Source organism: Spea bombifrons, chromosome 2 (genome assembly GCF_027358695.1).
Source record: "Spea bombifrons isolate aSpeBom1 chromosome 2, aSpeBom1.2.pri, whole genome shotgun sequence".
Lineage (NCBI taxonomy): Eukaryota > Metazoa > Chordata > Amphibia > Anura > Pelobatidae > Spea > Spea bombifrons.
Genome location: NC_071088.1, coordinates 133,685,768 through 133,704,634, shown reverse-complemented (window position 1 = coordinate 133,704,634; position 18,867 = coordinate 133,685,768). Strand labels below are relative to the sequence as shown.

The window sequence follows — 18,867 nt, the reverse complement described above, 5'->3', positions numbered from 1 at the left end:
TTGTTGACAGGTGCGACTCGTTTCATCGCGTATAACGCATGCCATTTGCAGTCATTTCTTTAGGATGAAACAGCGCTACCTTAACATGAAGCCCGCTAATCCATCGTTCAATATCACACCCTAATCTTTCTTTTCTTCGTGTCCGCCTACGACTTACTTGGGGTATTTGGCAAGGCTGCGTACGAGAAGCCTCCAGCTGCCCCGGTGAAGGCGTGATGCTGTTGGCACTGTTCCTACCTAATGTCTGACAAATTGTTTTATTCCTTCTCCTAAAATATAGTTCCAAGCAGCCTTATGATGTCCCAATGTGGGCCAGGATTCCTCTCTGTGCCTAGTTATTTATCGATTTATATGGCACCATCATATTCCACAACAGGTTGCCTGGACTCAGAACGCCATTGATGTCTCTGAACTTCTGAGTGACATATTCACTAAACCCCGAGTCTCTCTTACTGTAATATACATTATAAAGAAATGACTCCAGTCAACCGGCCCTTCTCAATGGATCGCTAAACCTGTGACTTGACTTTCAAGGAAGGCTCCCACGTAAGCTATTCATGTTACGGGGCAAAATTAACCATTCTTACAAAGGTTTCATCTCGCCTGCAGGCCGGCAAAATTCACACCAGAAGCTCCGTTGCCCATTGTTTTGGGTTGAACGAGTTTCAGCACGAAATTGCCAATATATAAAGTGGTCCCATTGATGAAGTCATCTGCTAATGATTATAATCCATAGAGGAAAGGGGAAAATGTATTCTTTTGATGTTACGAGGTCAAGAAGCCGATTTCTGGAGGCACCAGAGTGGGGCAGAACTGAGGTTTCCTAAGAGAGTACAAATATTAATAGCCTCTTGTAAATCCTCTCCCTCTTGTATCTCTTACTACTTCAAGGGTATCCAGTGGATCAGAGCGTAGTGCGAATGTCTAAAATGTGGATATCGATGTTCCAAACCCCACAGAACGAACTCAAGTAACTAATTACTACGCCAAATGCCTTGTATTTATACTGATTTATATAACCCATCCAGTAGAGCAGCCAGTCTCTGGTACGTTACACAGTCCGTTCCCTGGCCAGCTCCGCATACTGAAAGACGCTATGCTGCGAGATTCCATGGCGTTCCAAGCTCCGGCCTGCATTCCAAGGAAGTGTTCCAGGAGTTTATCTCAGACGCTATGGGAACCCGATCAGATTCTATTCCCACTAGCCCGATCGCAGTGTGTTCTGCAGAAGCCAACCCTGCCTTTTGATTTTTGGAAGTCCTTGGGTTATATTACTTGAATCGCATTTGTGAAGACGTTATCGATGCATTCCTCTAATGGTTAAGATGTTCGTTATTTTTCAGCGTCAGGGAAAATAGTTCCGAGCTTTTTTTTTTATAATCTGCAAAAGTACAGTAAGAAATTGGTACATTTTGTGCTGTGATATGTATTATTATCGTACTTTTGAGCTCTATCAACTTTTCTTGGAGGCTCTGGAAATCAGAGTCAGGGCCAGGGTCAGGGTCGGTGCGTTTGTTCTCTGGCCAGCCATGGGAAGTTCTCAGGTATGATTATCTGGGCTGGAGCTGGAGCACGTTCCACCAAAGGTCCAATGACAGACATCAGAATGCATGTGATATCTTGATATCTTGAAATTAATTAACCTAGAAGGCTTGCATGCCACCCAACAATTCAAGTGTCCAAACTGGAGCACCTTTGGGAGTATATGAGCCAGGAAGGGCCACCTCAACCTTGGCCACTTGGAAGCCACGATCGATCCACCAAATTTACAGTTCCCCGGGCCCGTCGGAGGCAGCTCAGTGGAACAATGCCCAGAAAATATGAACTGTCCCACAAAAAACAGGATGGTGGGGAGGTATGATGGTGTCTATGTTTTACCAGTGTCCAGAGGCTTAGCTATTTGACTTCTGCTACAGTGGTATCAGTAAAAGTCCATATTGAAGATGTTTCTGTAACATAACTTAGCTGTGGAAATCAATTACTTTAAAAAAGTAGGAGGCCAGGGGCAGGCTGGACTACACCATCTCTGCCGAAGAGGCATCAGGGCGGACTAAACGGGCTGAACGGTTCTTATCTGCCTTCAGATTCTATGTAAGGAACGTCTCGTTAGCTCGTCTCATTATTCTGAGTCTGTTCTGATGAGAGAGCCGCTTTAAAATGCACTTTAATGAGTATGGCAGCTGAGAGGTCCCTCTAACCTGATGCATTTGCCCCTTAAGCCCCCCAGCGGTTATCTGTGCTGAAAACATCTGCTACCGTGTGATATACTTACCCCTAGTCAGCTCCAGGGGTTGGTTTGATGAATGCTCCAGGTGGAGGTCCAACAAGACCCCTGTTGACTTCAGGGGAGCTGCAGCTTCTCCCTAATATGAGTAATTTTGTTTTTATGTTCATATGCATTGATTGTTAAGGGGGCTTCCTGGGACACCGGAGTGTCCAGTTACTCATTATACACGCGGCCAATGGATTATTTACTCCAGTTGTCATTTACCCACCAATGTGACCACAGTGGAATTTATATTGGCTCAAAATCACCACGGGAACAAAAAGTCCAAACACATAGGGAAATTCTGTTGGTTTCCATGGTGACGAGGCCATTTTTAAATTGTAAGAATCACCTTTTTATACATCACCTCCACAACTGATTCAGAGAAACACAAGAAGAAAGCTGTCCCCGTCTCCGTTTTCTACCGTAATCATTTCCCGTAAGCCATCCATCACTGCGGCGAAGCTGTCGCTGCTCTTGACATCGCTCGCTGTCATATCTTAAATTTCACATGCCTGGCAGATAAAAGGAGCTCTCGGGGCCGCCTAACCTTCGTGCTCTCAGCGTATCCCTTTCAGGACATGCTTCTGATCTTATCCCCGCTATGTACGGGGCACTTAACGGGCTCTTCAGGCTGGATTTCCTTTTATAAACCCACACAGAACACTTTTCTGGGGTCCTTTCACTTCGCTTCTGGCTTTCATCTCGTAGGAGATGCGGTCACTGTTACTGTAGGAGGATGCGGTTACCGGGGTTAAATGTCCATATGGCAGGTATATATAATATATATATATATATATATATATATATATATATATATTACTAAGATCTATGGAATAAGGCATCATATTGTATTTTGTAGCCTTAACCCGTTCGGAGCAAGAATGGTGCGCTCTGACTGGCACGCAAAAGGTTAAATTATTTAGGATATGCAATATTTTTCTTCTTGCAGAATGGATTAACGAGCAAGAAAAATTATCAATTTACCAATCCGTATAATTATTCACAATAAACCAAAAATATTTGTAAATGTTACTTTGGGGGTAGATAAGTGGAACGTTCTCCCATCAGAGGTGGTTGAGGCTGACACAATGAGGGAATTTAGAAATGCATGGGCCAGGCAATATGGCTCCTGAATCCAAGACCTTTTAAATGTGTAAATGTGTTTCTTTGCTAATGGAACAAGATACTCGGTACCGCTGTACAGCTCATTCAGATACCTACACCTTACCGAGAGAATTAAAGGGCCTCGCCCCTGGGTGTCACTGACCCACTTAGTTGTATGTCGCGCCTCAAACTTATACAGATTCTGTACAGCACAGATTGTAACGGCGATTTAGGACATTTCACACCCGTATTCTTTGCTTTGAACATTATATTTGAAATTTATCAAACTGTCTTAATAATAATAATAATAATAATGTGCATTAACAATGACACCATTGGATATGTAGGTAATGTTCTTCAGACATCTTTGTTTTATTAAGTGTATTATATATATATATATATATATATATATATATAATTGATATACTGTACCAATCAGAAATTTGGGGTCACTGAGCTGTTTTCCTGGAAAACAAGCAAATTTCTGTCCGTAACATAATTGCAAAAGGGTTTTCTGACGATCAATCAGCCTTTTAACCTTAAACTTGGATCAGCGAACACAACGTGCCATTGGAACACAGGAGTGATGGGAGTGATAAAGGGCCATTGGAACACAGGAGTGATGGGAGTGATAAAGGGCCATTGGAACACAGGAGTGATGGGAGTGATAAAGGGCCATTGGAACACAGGAGTGATGGGAGTGATAAAGGGCCATTGGAACACAGGAGTGATGGGAGTGATAAAGGGCCATTGGAACACAGGAGTGATGGGAGTGATAAAGGGCCATTGGAACACAGGAGTGATGGGAGTGATAAAGGGCCGTTGGAACACAGGAGTGATGGGAGTGATAAAGGGCCGTTGGAACACAGGAGTGATGGGAGTGATAAAGGGCCATTGGAACACAGGAGTGATGGGAGTGATAAAGGGCCATTGGAACACAGGAGTGATGGGAGTGATAAAGGGCCATTGGAACACAGGAGTGATGGGAGTGATAAAGGGCCATTGGAACACAGGAGTGATGGGAGTGATAAAAGGCCATTGGAACACAGGAGTGATGGGAGTGATAAAGGGCCATTGGAACACAGGAGTGATGGGAGTGATAAAGGGCCGTTGGAACACAGGAGTGATGGGAGTGATAAAGGGCCGTTGGAACACAGGAGTGATGGGAGTGATAAAGGGCCATTGGAACACAGGAGTGATGGGAGTGATAAAGGGCCATTGGAACACAGGAGTGATGGGAGTGATAAAGGGCCATTGGAACACAGGAGTGATGGGAGTGATAAAGGGCCATTGGAACACAGGAGTGATGGGAGTGATAAAGGGCCATTGGAACACAGGAGTGATGGGAGTGATAAAGGGCCTCAGCCATTTCCAGCTACAATAGTCATTTCCAACATTTACCCCGTCTGCGCTGGATTTCTCATCCATTTCATGTTTATATAATGGACAAAATCTGCTTTTCTTTCAAAAACAAGGAAACGAGTGACCCCAAACTTTAGAATGGTAGTTTGTGTGTGTGTGTGTGTATATATATATAATATAATATACACCTAATTAAAAAGTTGTTGATCTCAACTTCCATGATATGAACTCTTAAATGAAATCTGTCCAAAACAATCACACTGGTGTGTGTGTGTGTGTATGTGTATATGTATATATATAAATAAATAAATAAACGTTCTAGGTAATTACAATAAACACATGACATGATATCAGGTTCCTGTTTAGGCCGAGTGCTCGTCGCCTCTGCTGTAATAAACAGCATGGCGTGCTACGTTATTACATTCTAAGGTTGTTTGGCGATTACAAAGGCTCGTTTAGCGCCGGTAATTATGTTTACACTCGTGTATGTGTTTACGATTGTTTATGAGTAACAGATCAGGGTCACGCTAACGATTACCCGTGGCTATTCTTCTAATCATTTGTCTTCTTTCTTTTCTCTAGGTCCTCTTGTTTTGCATCACCGCAGCCCTCTACATGTTTTTCTACAGGTGGGTGCCATTCATCAGATACCCGTTTCTATCTATATTCATCCCGTCCCCTATTTTATACGGCCCTGAATGTATTAAAACAGGCAATGTGTATTTATATTAAAACCTGACTTTATTTATATATCCTGGGGGCTGCGAGCTTAACTCCCTGTTCTCAGGATCTGCCCGATTATCCCGCCCCGTTTAGTTATCTGTCCCCTATTGTTATGTTGCTGGCTGTTGCTGATTGGTTCGGGGAGCCTTTGTAAAGTTAGGGGAAGGAGAAGGGAGAGAACTTCCTGGCAAGAATTTGAATACCAGGTATTTTATTTAAAAACATTATACTAGTAGAAAAAGAGTAAATGCTTCAATAAATTAGTAAATGTAGTCATTATTATTATTATTATCTTTTATTTATATAGCGCCAACAGTTTACGCAGCGCTTAATACAATCCATATATTCAAGGGGTCTGACAAGACGAGAATTGACAGACTAAGACAAACCGATACGTTAGGTGGAGAGAGCCCGGCTCGCAAGCTTAGTCATTGTGAAAGAATATGTATGAAAGACCTGAAAGGGTACAGCGTGGAAGCAGCCATCTTACATTTAGGCACGACCTAGTAAGAGACACGATTAAGCAAATATGCCCCCAAAATATGGGCTATACCGTTGTCTGGTCCCTCCAAGTTTTCTCCGCATTGTGGCGTCCCAGTTCCCTCTTTGTTGCTAAAAAAACAATTTCAACCCAGTTGTCATGGCAACAGCCCTGTAGGTGCGTAGTCGATGTATTTCCTTGAGTGATTTGCACTGTTCCAGAATAAGGAGATGTCTGCGGATTCCTTCTCCACGTGTTGTTTGTTCAGATCCTTTCCACTTGGTCGTTGCACGTAGCGAAAGGCATTATCCGTAAACCGGCTCTTGTCTCGGGATCTTGTTTCCCGCTCGCTGGTGGAACGAGGGCCTCCGGTTATCTCGTTTCCTGACAGTCAAGGTCAATGTCACACATCACTGCAGCTCAAGTATTTCCATGTTACCTGCAGTTAAAATAACTAACCCAATGCAGAGATACATTAGAGAGTGCTCGGCCCGGGGGCCGCCGATCTCAGGAGTCTCACGCTTCTGCCGAAGAATTCCTCATCAAAAGCAGTCCTGAGTATAAGGCTAACCGAGTTATCCCCAAACACTTACACTCACTCATACCAACATGCCTAGACACTAACACACATACAGACACACTAACACACTCACACACAGATACCAACATGCCTAGACACTAACACACATACAGACACACTAACACAATCAGACACCCTAACTAACACACATGCACACAGACACTCACACAAACATACCCATACAAACACAATAACACACACACACATACTAACATGCCGAAACTGCAACTCCCCAAACACACGCAACTCACTTACACTCCGAAGCTTCAGCTTGTGGGAGCTGACGCGCTGCCACCGTGGTGTCACACAACGGCACATTACGTGACCCCTCTCAACCCTGCCTCCTTCTTGAAATTCGGGAGATAACGAGATAAGTCCGGGATGCTCCACATGCCTTTGTCTTTCTTGGATTGAAGCAATTGCCCCGTTCCCCACCGATCCATAAACATGGCCCTTAACATGCTCTGCTAGGGCACTGCGCTCCCTGGCATCTACAAGTAACTGTGTGTTGGGTAAATTCAGGGTGAGAACTGGAATCTTCTCAGTGCTGGTACCCAGAGCTCACCCTCTACTACTCCTTAAGGGAGGTGAGTGGTTCTCTATCAGAGAGAAGGGGCTAGATGTACACGTGGGGGGTTAGCCACACACAGGAACGGGTCTATTCCCAAGAAGCAGGGTGTGGGTGAGACCTAGGAGACCTGATAATAAGTTCTGATTCCCATGTATGGCGCCCGGACCTCCGTGTTTTCACCTAGTTAACCCTAGAGGTTTACTATATAAGGTTAAACTGGGGTTTATTCATCGTTATATAATGTTACATTATGTTGTTGTGGTTTCAACTCTGTGATTTCACTTTATGTTATGAAGGTTCATCCCCAAAAAAGCTTCTGCTGTCAAAGATTTTTTTTAAATTATTCCCTTTTACAATGATTTATTTCCGATTTTTATTATTATTTTTATTAATATCCATTTGAAATACCATAATAAAGGCCAATAACCAAAGAACACTTTCTATTAATGCATTAATTTCAAGCTACATAGGGTTAAATCCCCGGGGTGATACGCGCTCATGCATAATAAGAATGCTACGTTTCGGAATTTTAAGTGGATCTGTCACTTTTGCCTAAATATTACATTCCGCAGTTTAGTAAACCAAATCAACCCATATAATGATGTTTACAGATTAAAGTAAGCAAAATCCATCACTGGGGTATATTTGGGATCACTGCACCCGATGCAGAGGGTGGGGGAGGAGAAGACAAATAACTCAAGGAAATCAGAATTTCCCCCCCCGCGCTGTATACAGTAATATACCCCCCCAGCGCTGTAAATAGTAATATAACCCCCAGCTCTGTATACAGTAATATAACCCCCCAGCGCTGTATACAGTAATAAAACCCCCCAGCGCTGTATACAGTAATATAACCCCCCGCGCTGTATACAGTACTATAACCCCCAGCACTGTATACAGTAATATAACCCCACCTGGCTCAAACATCACACTGAGCTGATGCTTTATGGCGATGCTAATGAAGTCCGTTCCTCTATAGACTTTCATTTGTCACACAGGCCGACTGTTTTCACAACAGGCAGTATGATAAGGAGTCGAGGTGTTTGTCTAGTAGTTTGGGGGTCAGATAACATTATATTATACAAAAACCAGAACTGTTAAAAATAAATAACAGCACAATATTTTGAAAACATATCTGATACTAGAAATAATAAATTATGAGGGTTCTCCTTTGCGTTAAAACATTATATAAAGCTAATGCCAATGTGTCTATGTTTAAAATATGTAAATTCCGACATATAAATTAAGTGGATAATCCAATAAATTAATATTGGATAAATATCTCAGTCTTGCATAAAAAAAATCTAAATGTTTCTGTATCGGATTCCTATTTGGACGTGGGGTTAATATATTAAATTGCAAGAACATGTGAAGATAAATTGCTTTGGAGGAGAGCTGAATGGAGGGAGTATTTCCCATGCAGATGTGAATGAGCGAGCGCCGAGCCCATTGTCTGCGCGGAATGAAACATTAGCGCAAGGTTGGATTGTGCGGGGCGGCGGTAATAATGAGGTAAGAGCTTCGGGGGAACAATTAGTTCTATTCTTCGGTTTCCTTTTGTCGAAAGGTCAGTCTTATCTTAAGCTTCGGTGTAATTCCTTGGAAACGCATTCAGGGAGGATTATTCCCATGGGCGCGAGTGAATGAATACCTCCTTCACAAGCGGGACGCTTCCATTATATTAATATACCTTGACGCCGCAGGAAGCTTTAGGATGTAAAAACACAGAATGCGACGGCAAATAAGAGCCGTTGGTCACGTTTTGGATTCAGGAGCCATGTGCCTGTTTAAATTCCCTCACTGTATTACCCTCTACCGCTTCTGCTGGGAGGCTGTCCAACGTATCTACCACATTCTCAGTAAGAAACTTGCACTCCATCTAAACCGCTGAATCCCTAGTTTTAGATCGGTGGTTCACACGTTTTCTATGGACACCGTCACGTGTTGGTGACCTTCCGTGGTCACAGTCTTACATGCATACGTGACCAGGCTAGGATAGGGCTTGCTTTGCATTCTGGCATCGTATATTATGATATGATATACACAGGGCCGGCCTTAGGGGTGTGCGACCCGTGCAACCACACAGGGCGCCATGGTAGCAGGGGCGCCTGCCCAGGACTTAACTTAAAACAACTTTATTTAAGATCATTCACCGATGCTTTAATCTAAGTCCCGGGCAGGGGCGCTCCGTGACTCTCCGTGACTCTGTCGCGGTTCCGGCAGAGCGAGAAGACTGATGCCTCCCGCTCTCACCGCAGGACTCCGGCAACAAGGTAAGTGTGTGTGTGGGGGGGGGGGGTAGTTTGAAGGGGCTGAGGGAGAGTAGTTTGAAGGGGCTGAGGGAGGGTAGTTTGAAGGGGCAGAGGGGAGGGGTAGTTTGAGGGGGGATAGTTTGAAGGGGCAGAGAGGGGGGCGCCAGAGGAGTAGTCCGCACAGGGCGCCACAACGCCTAAGGCCGGCTCTGGATATACATTATGGGACGGTGGAGTCTGGTGGCCATAGCCGTATAGAGAACCCCTTACAACCCCCCATACAACCAAATACTTAATTGACTCTTCTTTTTAAGCATCGTTGAGCCCACCGCAGCTCTAAAGGTTGAACCGGCTTTGGTGTGCATCGTGTTTGACTCCTGTCCTGGAGTCCGTGTAAACATACGCAGCGCGGCGGGGGAATGTAGTACCTGGCAGCAGAGATATGTTAGGAGAAAGTTATTCTGGTAAACCCAAACATGACCTCTGTGCTCGGTTCACGTGTGAATTCTCGGAGCACGCTGGCTGCGTGTGACGGCTACAGCGAGACGCGATGCACAAACCGCATTTCTTTCCGCCATCGCGGGCTTCTAGCGCAGATTTCGTTTCAGATCCGTCGACTTGAAAGCCAGTGAAGCAGGAAGGTGTTTACCTGCCAGGTGAGCCCGCAGTCATGGGAGATGCTTTTAAGGTCTGAAATTTCAGGCGCCTCTTCTCACTGCCTTCCCCAGGGGAGGAAAAAGCGACCCCCCCCCCCCTCCTTCTAGTTTCCTCATGTCAATCACAACGCACTGATGAGACCCGATTGTCATTCTAGAACGTAAAGGAAGGCAAACAGGCCTCTTGTTCTCCGGCGGGAGAGAATACGTTGCCTGTGGCATGTGAGGGATGACCCCGTCTCCCAGCTCCACTGCAGCCCCGCCAGTAACACGGTACTCCGTTACTATACACAGGCTGACGTTACAGATGGGGAGGGGGGCAGATGAAACAACAGAGCTTCCACGCTCCTTGGATCTGGGGTGATGACTTCCAATAGCAGTCGTTAGAAGAATAGAATAAACCTTTGGATTGAGATATATACGATATATATATATATGTGTGTTTTCTTGGCATGACTGAATGGTAATTGGTGATGGGCAGCATCTGTAGCTCTAGGTTCTGTATAGACTACATCTCTGACTATCCATGACTGAGCAGGCAAAGTGTTGTAGGTTGTCTGTGCTTATTTGCTCTGGTCGTAGATCATAGTCTCCTCCGCTGAGAGCAAGTCCTATATAACATAGCAACATAGAATATGTCAGCAGATAAGACCCATTCGGCCCCATCTAGTCTGCCCGTTTTTCCTACTTTAAACACCCTTAATCAGTCGTTGGTCTCGTCTTAGATTCAGGAGCCATATGCCTGTCCCATGCATGTTTAAATCCCCTCATTGTATTAACCTCTACCACTTCTGCTGGAAGGCTGTTCCACTTATTGACCATCCTGTCTGTAAGGTAAGGCCTTCCATACATTCCATCATCAATCTAAAAATCAGGGAAAGGTATGTGTAGGTTGTAAAACTGCCTTGAATAGCTTTATTTGCCCTTCATTCAACTCTCTTTCACCCAAAAGGTTAGTTGAAATGTGTGAGGAGGTCAAAGGGCGAGAGCCATGCCATGTAATGAATGCGGGGCTATTCACATGCCAGGTGCGGGAAAAGCAGGGGGGGTTTCAGGGGTGGTGAAAATGGCCCTTCCTTTCCCGATGAAATCTTAAAATCATGCATTTATGAGAATATACAGTATATCTATATATCTTATTTATTTTTTGTTTGTGACTTTGACTTGCATCACAGTACATTTTTTTTAGTTTTAGGTTTAATAATGTGATTTATATACCGTCGTCTTTAAATTTTATAACACAGGAGTATGCTTTAGACTTTCTATCCTTGTATTGTACTTTTAGAATAGTTTAATGTTTAATATTTACATTTTTATTATTCTTTACACATGACAATTATAGAAACAAAAATTCTAACATTTTTTTTATTTATAACAAACACCTTTAGAACTTAAAGATATATCTGTATCCTGTCTCTACTGATACAATGAAACCATTGTATCATACTTACACAAGCTTGCTCTGTAACGTAATTATTATTTTATTTATATATATATATATATATATATATATATATATATATATATATAGTTTTGTTAATGTTTAAAAATGTATCGAAGAGCCACCCCCAGATCTCAAAAGGATTTGTGAAATATCAGACTATAAGAAAGAATATTGGGAAGTGGAATCAGCAGAAGGCAAGTGAACATTAACCACACTGACTTATTAGAGGTAAAATAGGTATATATAATTGCGGGAGGCAATGGCTATAAAGGCTACCATTATTGAAGACAATTAATGGAGGATTTAGGAGACCTGTTTGAGGGGCCACCTTGACTTTTGAGGAACCTGACAAATCAAATGGGGTCAATGGAAAAGGAACCAGTAGAGTTTGAGGAACGGTAGAACTGGCCGTATTGGGACATAGGCATATTGATATATTTTGTGTTGGCTTTAACTTGGACTGACCACCCCACCCCACACCCAGACTCGGTCTACCTGTCAATGCTCTACCAGCACAGTTTGCACCTAGGGGCTCCTGATATATCCAAAGATTAGTATCATGTCTTCATTAATACGGCTTATCACACGGACAGTAGGTATGTGGAGCGCACCCTTCCTTCCTCCTACGTCAACAATATTTAGAATATTTCCTGCTTCCTCGCTTTCTGCCCCGTCTGCTTATCTTCAGATAGTTGCGTTGCCTTGAAGGATATGGACCTGTGCGGTAAAGCAGGGATTTGTCATTTGTAATTTGACATGATGGAGTACTTGAGAGTCGGCTTCGGCACTCATCTGAGTCTGTCTGCCCCGAGTCATGACATGGATCGTATGTCTTGAGCCTGCAGAGGTTTGGGGCAGATGTTACTCGGAGCAGGATGGATGGAGCTGTCATCTCGACAGGAACTCGATGTCGGGATACAACACCCCTTCGCCTTCAAAATGGGAAATTGGATTACAAAGAAAGTGCCAAGAACAGCAAAAATCTGGTCGACCTGGGAAATTAAGACGCGTCTGGAAGGTGATACTGAATTTGATCCCCACCCAGTGTCGGTCGCCGACAAACTGTATAATAATAAAGGTTGAACTTGATACTTTTTTCTGGGCCAGCATAGCTTCGGGACCTCAGATAATTTAGCTCGGTGCTCCATCTGAAGAAGAGACTTCTGAGGTCCTGAACGTACATAACAGTACATCTTTTTCTGTGTGGGCCCAATAAATGCAAACATGAACAGTCTGCAGGCGATGGGCAGCCCCATTACACTACAGAAACAGAAATGCCCCTTTCATTTGCCGAAGAGTTAACAGTAGGTCGAATACCTGTAGTCCGGGGACGGCCAGCGGGGGGGCAAATGTTTTCTTGAAGCCGTAGCTCGCTGAGGTTTGCCCTTCATAATGTAAATTTAATTCAGTGACATGAAACTGCCACTCTCCTGCCAACTCCTCCTTTTGTAAAAACAATAAATAAATCAAATCCAAGGGAATTCATTAAGGAAACTGGCCTGCACAGGGAGGACGTATCCCACTGCTACCACCAAATCAACATATATATATGTTTATATATATATATATATATATATATATATATATATATATATATATATATATACACATATATATATATATATATATATATATATATATATATATATATATATATATACACGTAGCTCCGGGGGGGGGGGGTGCCAGGGTTAAAGGGCATACTGAGAGATATCACATATCTCATATGTCAGGTTTTAACCAAAAGTTATTTTCCTCCTGCAGTTACCGGTTAAGTTAAAGCAAAGTTTAAACGTCTGAGCACAGAAGATATGGAAACTGTGTCAAGCACCTGTCTGGAACTCGCTTGTGCTGAGATCGGGGCTTAGGTATAATTATAGATAGGAAGAGCTCTTATCTACGCACATCACAACTTAAGTACCACTTTATTATATTCAACAGAACTACAGGCAACTTGGAATGTTATTGTAGCCATGTTCATAATATGGAAAACAAGGCGATGGTTATCAGGAGGAAGAGACGCGGGGCCATTACATTCTAGAGATAAAAGCATCTTTCAGAGGTCGAGTGGAGATCTCGATGAAGGACAGGGGGTTTCTTGCCGTGATGTAAGTTGTGGGGTGTTAGGAGGATGGATTGTAAGCTTCTCTGGGTTTTTAGTGAGTATTTGCAGTTAGAATAAGTAGGGGAGCGGCTGGCGGAACAACACTGGAGACACAAGTGGGAAGAAAGGATAATGAGAGAAAAGAGATGCAAGTGGCCGGCAGAGCCAAGAGGGTGATGGGGAGACTATTCAGAGATCTAGGGGGCACAGTGGAAGGTTTGCATTTAATACTGGAAGCTATGGGCAACCAGTAGAGGGATTGGTACGGTGGGGCGGCAGATGAAAAGCAATGGGATAAGAAGATGAATCTGGCGGAGGTTCTAGAATGGACTGGAGCGATGAAAGAAGAGAAGAAGGATACTTAGTAATGAGCTGCAATAATACAGACGCGATATGAAAGGAATGAATTAGGGTTACAGTAGTAACTTGTGTGTTATGCTAGCCCTGCATAATGTATAGTCCAATCAATTAAGTGACTTTCAAGAATTCTCACCCATTAAAATATACATTATAAAGGCGCCAACCAAGCATTTTCTTTTTACAGTAGCACACTGGGGCTGGCCCACCATAATGAATAGTTAAATGTGGACCTAGAAATGTGTAGCTGTCCTAAAAACTCCCTCTTTAGCGAATAAACCCCACTATTGGGCTGAAAGTGGTTAGTCTTGCCTCTGTTACCACTCTCTGTATCTCTATTCTTTACGATGATTCTAATTGCGGGTCCCGCTCTGAACTCTGTTGTGCGGCCTCATCGTCTAAACAAATGAATGATACATGCACGTGTTTTAACTAAAGCAGTGTGTCTGCGCAGAATCAAGGCTTTAATGTCTATGCCGTTTTTTGTTATTACTGACAGGCTACATGTAACAGATGTGTATAGTAACGGATCATATGCACATTGCGTGCACCCAGTCCTAATCCCTTTAAACCCGACAGCATAACAAGTTGCGCTGAGGTATAGAGGAAGCGGACGCGGACGATCAGTGTCTTCCTAAGCATTTGGTGCCGTTCCTCGCTGCAAGTGTCTTTTAACCTAGAGAAAAAATAGCATTTTGGAGAACTCCACTTTGGGCCCAGACTGGGAATAATAAGTGGGTCCCGGCTCTTGAAGGCTGCCAGCGTGTGGCCAGACATATACAGTGGGTGGCTAGACGCCATAGCACCGGTGATCCAGATGGCCAGTCCGACCCTGGCCCCATATAATATTTTTATGATTTTCTGCCGCTTGAAATATCTCTTGAACCCTATAGGTAAATAATTTTTCCTAAAACTATGAATAATTCATTTTTACACTTCACTTTCATTATCATTGATGTCAAACAAAACAAACGTATTTCTGCCCGTTTACATGCTTTAAATATTGATACGTTATTTAATTACGTCCAACAGGGTTAAACTTTCGCTATACTTTGTCGGAATCTGTATTTACTATTATTATTTATTGATTCATATTGCAGTGTTATATATTTTTCTAGTATATATATATATATATATATATATATAATATATAATTGGAACATATTAAATTCTATATATTTTTTTATTTTTATATATATATATATATATATATATATATTTATAAATATAAAATTGGAATATATTAAATTCCATATTTTTTTATATATATATTTATATATATTATTCATTTTATATATATATATTATATATAAAATTGGAACATATTGAATTCCTTATATTTTTCTATTAAATATTTCGAATAGTTTAGATCATCCTCCTACTTCTTTCGTATTAAATCGACTGCAAAAGTTAATTAACTTTAAGCTCTGAAAACATAGCATATCGTAGAAATTTTCTCTTGGCGCAAAGTTTAGAACTTTTCAAAAGATTAAAATATCCGGTGTTATGAAATGCAGCAGCAGGAAAGATTTTTTTTTTTTCGTTTGTTTTAAAAAAAAAAGTTTATAGAATTCCAGGGTTTTTTCCACGGACGATTGAGAAGAGATCAGCGTAGCTGTGATTCCATTTCAGTTTTTAATTTTCTAATGTTTAAAGTTCCCAAAAAAAAGGAAAAGAAAAAAAAATAAAGGCTTTCTTTACAGACAGAATTATTGACTGTAATAATATTATAGCCTGCGGGAAAAGATTAAACAGACGAGCTCCCAGCTAGACGTGTAAACATTGGCGGGGATTGTAGTGGAAATCCAGTGAATGAAGTGCTGCTGATGTCGTATTCAAAGCACGTGGCCACGTTTCTCCTTAAATACCCATGAAAATAGTATGTGGCTACAACTAAATCACCATTATGGCGGATCTTTCAATTTTCCCAAATCTCACAGTTCTGTAGAAACGTAGAAGATTGAAGCCTTTGGTCCCATCAAGTCTGCTGTAAGGACTCAGACCTTGACCGGTCCTTGGACTCGTCTTAGACCATTACTTACCCCATGCCTGTTTAAATTCTTGACTAACCTCTGCCAATGATGGCGTATCTATAGATTAAAATAAGCAATGTATTAAAATGCAGCGAATGTCCGTTGGATGGGAGCAGCGCTGGTTCGTGTTGATTGGTTCAGGCAGACTTTGTAAGGGTGAGAAGGAGAACACTAGGAAATTAAATAGATACATGGTGGATGTGCCTCCAGCTGCTGGGTATCTCAACTCTTGTGATGAGGAATCCAACTGCGTTGACTATAAAAGCACAAACACTTTCGCTCTGCTGTGGTGGCCGCTCTTCTTTCTTCTTCGATGGTAGCATCATCTGAAGACGTAGACTTCAAGATAAGTCAGTATGTGGCTGTTCAGCTGAAGGATCGAGGGACTCCTCTATGCAACAACCTACTTGGAAGACCCGTCCCTCGATCTCGGACAGAGAACACACCTGTCTTCACGGTTTAACCCTCTGTCTTTTGTAACAGCATCTCAAAAAGAAAGATAAATAGAACACGCATGCACAGAGGTCTCTCTCTTACAGAGTTATTTTACCTTGACGCTCCGGGGGGCCACTGCTTAACAGTAGCTGTTAGTAAATTCATTGATAAAAGCTTTACTTTTTAATGACACCGGGTTTTGGAGATGATGCGTAAGGGACTATTTTATAATATTGTTTGCTTAAGGGCTGCTCTGATTGTTAGGTGATAGGAACACGGGGACGCGTTTTGCCTGCGTTGTAGCCTAGAGCGTCAGCTGCTCCGGTTCAGCCTGCCGTATATGCGTTGTCTGCATTCATTGAACGTTCAGCTCATTCAGTCTAAAGGCTCTCAAAGTGTCAATCTGCCACTTGGACGTATCTTTGAGATGGCAGCGAGTCTAGCTGGAGCTGTTTTTTGTCCGCTCCTATCTGTGCGCCCTTCCTGCTTTGCATTATCTCACTTGACAGGCAGCATTCCACGAGACTAAACATCGCATCGCACCCTATTGTCTTGCGAAATTACCATCGGCACGTCGTGTTTTGCTAGTCCTGGGAGAACACCTTTCTCTTTCCGCACCTTGGCCGGCTCGACTGAATAATTGTCACTCTCGGCAGGAAATCAGCAGGTCTGCTTTTTGTGCTCACCGTCCCTTGACGTGTTTTGCTTTCTATGCCATTTTTTGCCGGAACGAGCTTAATCCATTTAGTAATACTTCTTGCTCTAACACGTATCACTGAGAAATGAAATGCTTCATTGTTTCTCTTTCTTGGTGGTTCTGTCAATTTCCTCCAAAGTATTACTCTTATTTTTCTATGATCGGCCAGTAATTTTTCAGGGCATTTTTTTTTTCGCTACGGAAATTAAAATTCAACACGTAACATGACACGTCCTAAAAACGCTGTTACGATGTTAAGCTGTTTTAATTATGACGTAATTAATTATGATGTAATACATTCATTATGATGTTAGCCACTAAGCTAAACAGAAGGAAATGAACAGTGGGTTCTAAGAGGTATAATGACTCAAAATCTGGAGAATGGGTTAAGACAAGTAAATATGATTTTGGTTCTTTTAATTCATAGTATTGTAGGGGTTTTTCTGCTTGCATTTGATTAAAAAAAAGCTAAAAAGTAGAAAAAATCGTGGAAACCAAAAAACGATGTATTAAAACATACATCATAAAAGCCACGTAAAAAATAATTATGTAATAGTGGGAGACCCGTTTTCAGTTTCTATAAAGTCATTCGGCATACATGCTGATAACTATTCTCCCATAGGTGCCAAGTGCTACGTCATGTGATTCAAGGGGCAATTTAATGTCCCAAGCAGTGTCACCGAAGAAGAATGCATATTAAATTAATTTAAAAAATGACGTTATAGGGAGAAGCTACAGCTCTGTGATCAGACAATTCTTAGCACTGATTGGCTGCTTAAACCAGGAAAGCCCTCCCATTAATACCGACAGAGAGGTCTTAGGAGACCTGCGTTCAGCAGGCTGGTTGGTGGTGGTTATGTCACGTGGCAGGAGATGCGTCTGGCTGCACAGAAAATACCCTGGGGGTGAGGAACGGGGCAAATCCATATTGGGGGATTCTTGCCCATGACATATAGTATGTTAGTGCATATAATTCCTGAAGTACCCCTTAAAATATTAGGCTTAAAAGGTTTTGGGAACTTTAACATAAGCTGTAGATCCCTTGAAACCTTCTGGCAATGTATGCACATGCATCTCTTCCCGGTATCTTAAATGCATGGATGTGTTTGTCAATGATTGGCCCCAAATTAATCTCTCTCCTTTCCTGGCATGGGTTCCCGTCACAAAAGCACTTTTTGGAATTCGAGTATGATAAATACGCCTGCCCCCTTAGCACCCGAAACGCTGCAGTTTCTAAATAGATTCATGGCTTGTCAATTAGTATCGTTAATTCAATTGTCCCCGTTGGTAACTATGACATCTGTCACCAGAAGAATGTCCTGTTTCCTGACTCCCATTTGTTTCTCGGTTTGACTCGAAGCCCCGAGTGGCCCTGGGTAAAAAGACCTCCATTCATCTCCAGATATGTGATTTATTACAGTACAACATTATCTTATGAATCACTTCCTTGTTCCTTCCAATCCCAGGGATAAGCGACAGATGTTACCAACCTAGCCTCGGTCGAGAAGTCTCCGCAGCGACGACGAGATATGTCGGAACTGTTCTCAAAAGATAATTGACCTTCCACAAAAAAAAGCATAATGATTTACATAATGGCAAAAATGGAAAGAACAAATTATCCATGGAACGGTTTAATCCGTAAAATGTACAGAAAGCAAAACAAAATGAAAGGAATTAATAGCGGGTCTCTCCTCCATGGTGGGCCATGGTGGTGTTTGAAATGAACAAGCAAATGTTATGGGACAATAGCGTGAATTTATTGAGTTTCATCGTAAGTTAAAAAGCTAGAAAAGAAACAA

At 42.3% G+C, this 18,867-nt stretch overlaps 1 protein-coding gene across 1 annotated transcript in view; it reads left to right on the top strand.

Annotated features, from left to right (window-relative positions):
- TMEM135 (transmembrane protein 135) overlaps nt 1-18,867 on the top strand; it is a 120,474-nt gene that overhangs the window by 80,738 nt on the left and 20,869 nt on the right. Inside the window, exon 6 of the mRNA XM_053456562.1 lies at nt 5,318-5,364. Coding sequence (XP_053312537.1) covers nt 5,318-5,364 — 47 coding nt within the window. The remainder of the gene's footprint in view (nt 1-5,317; nt 5,365-18,867) is intronic.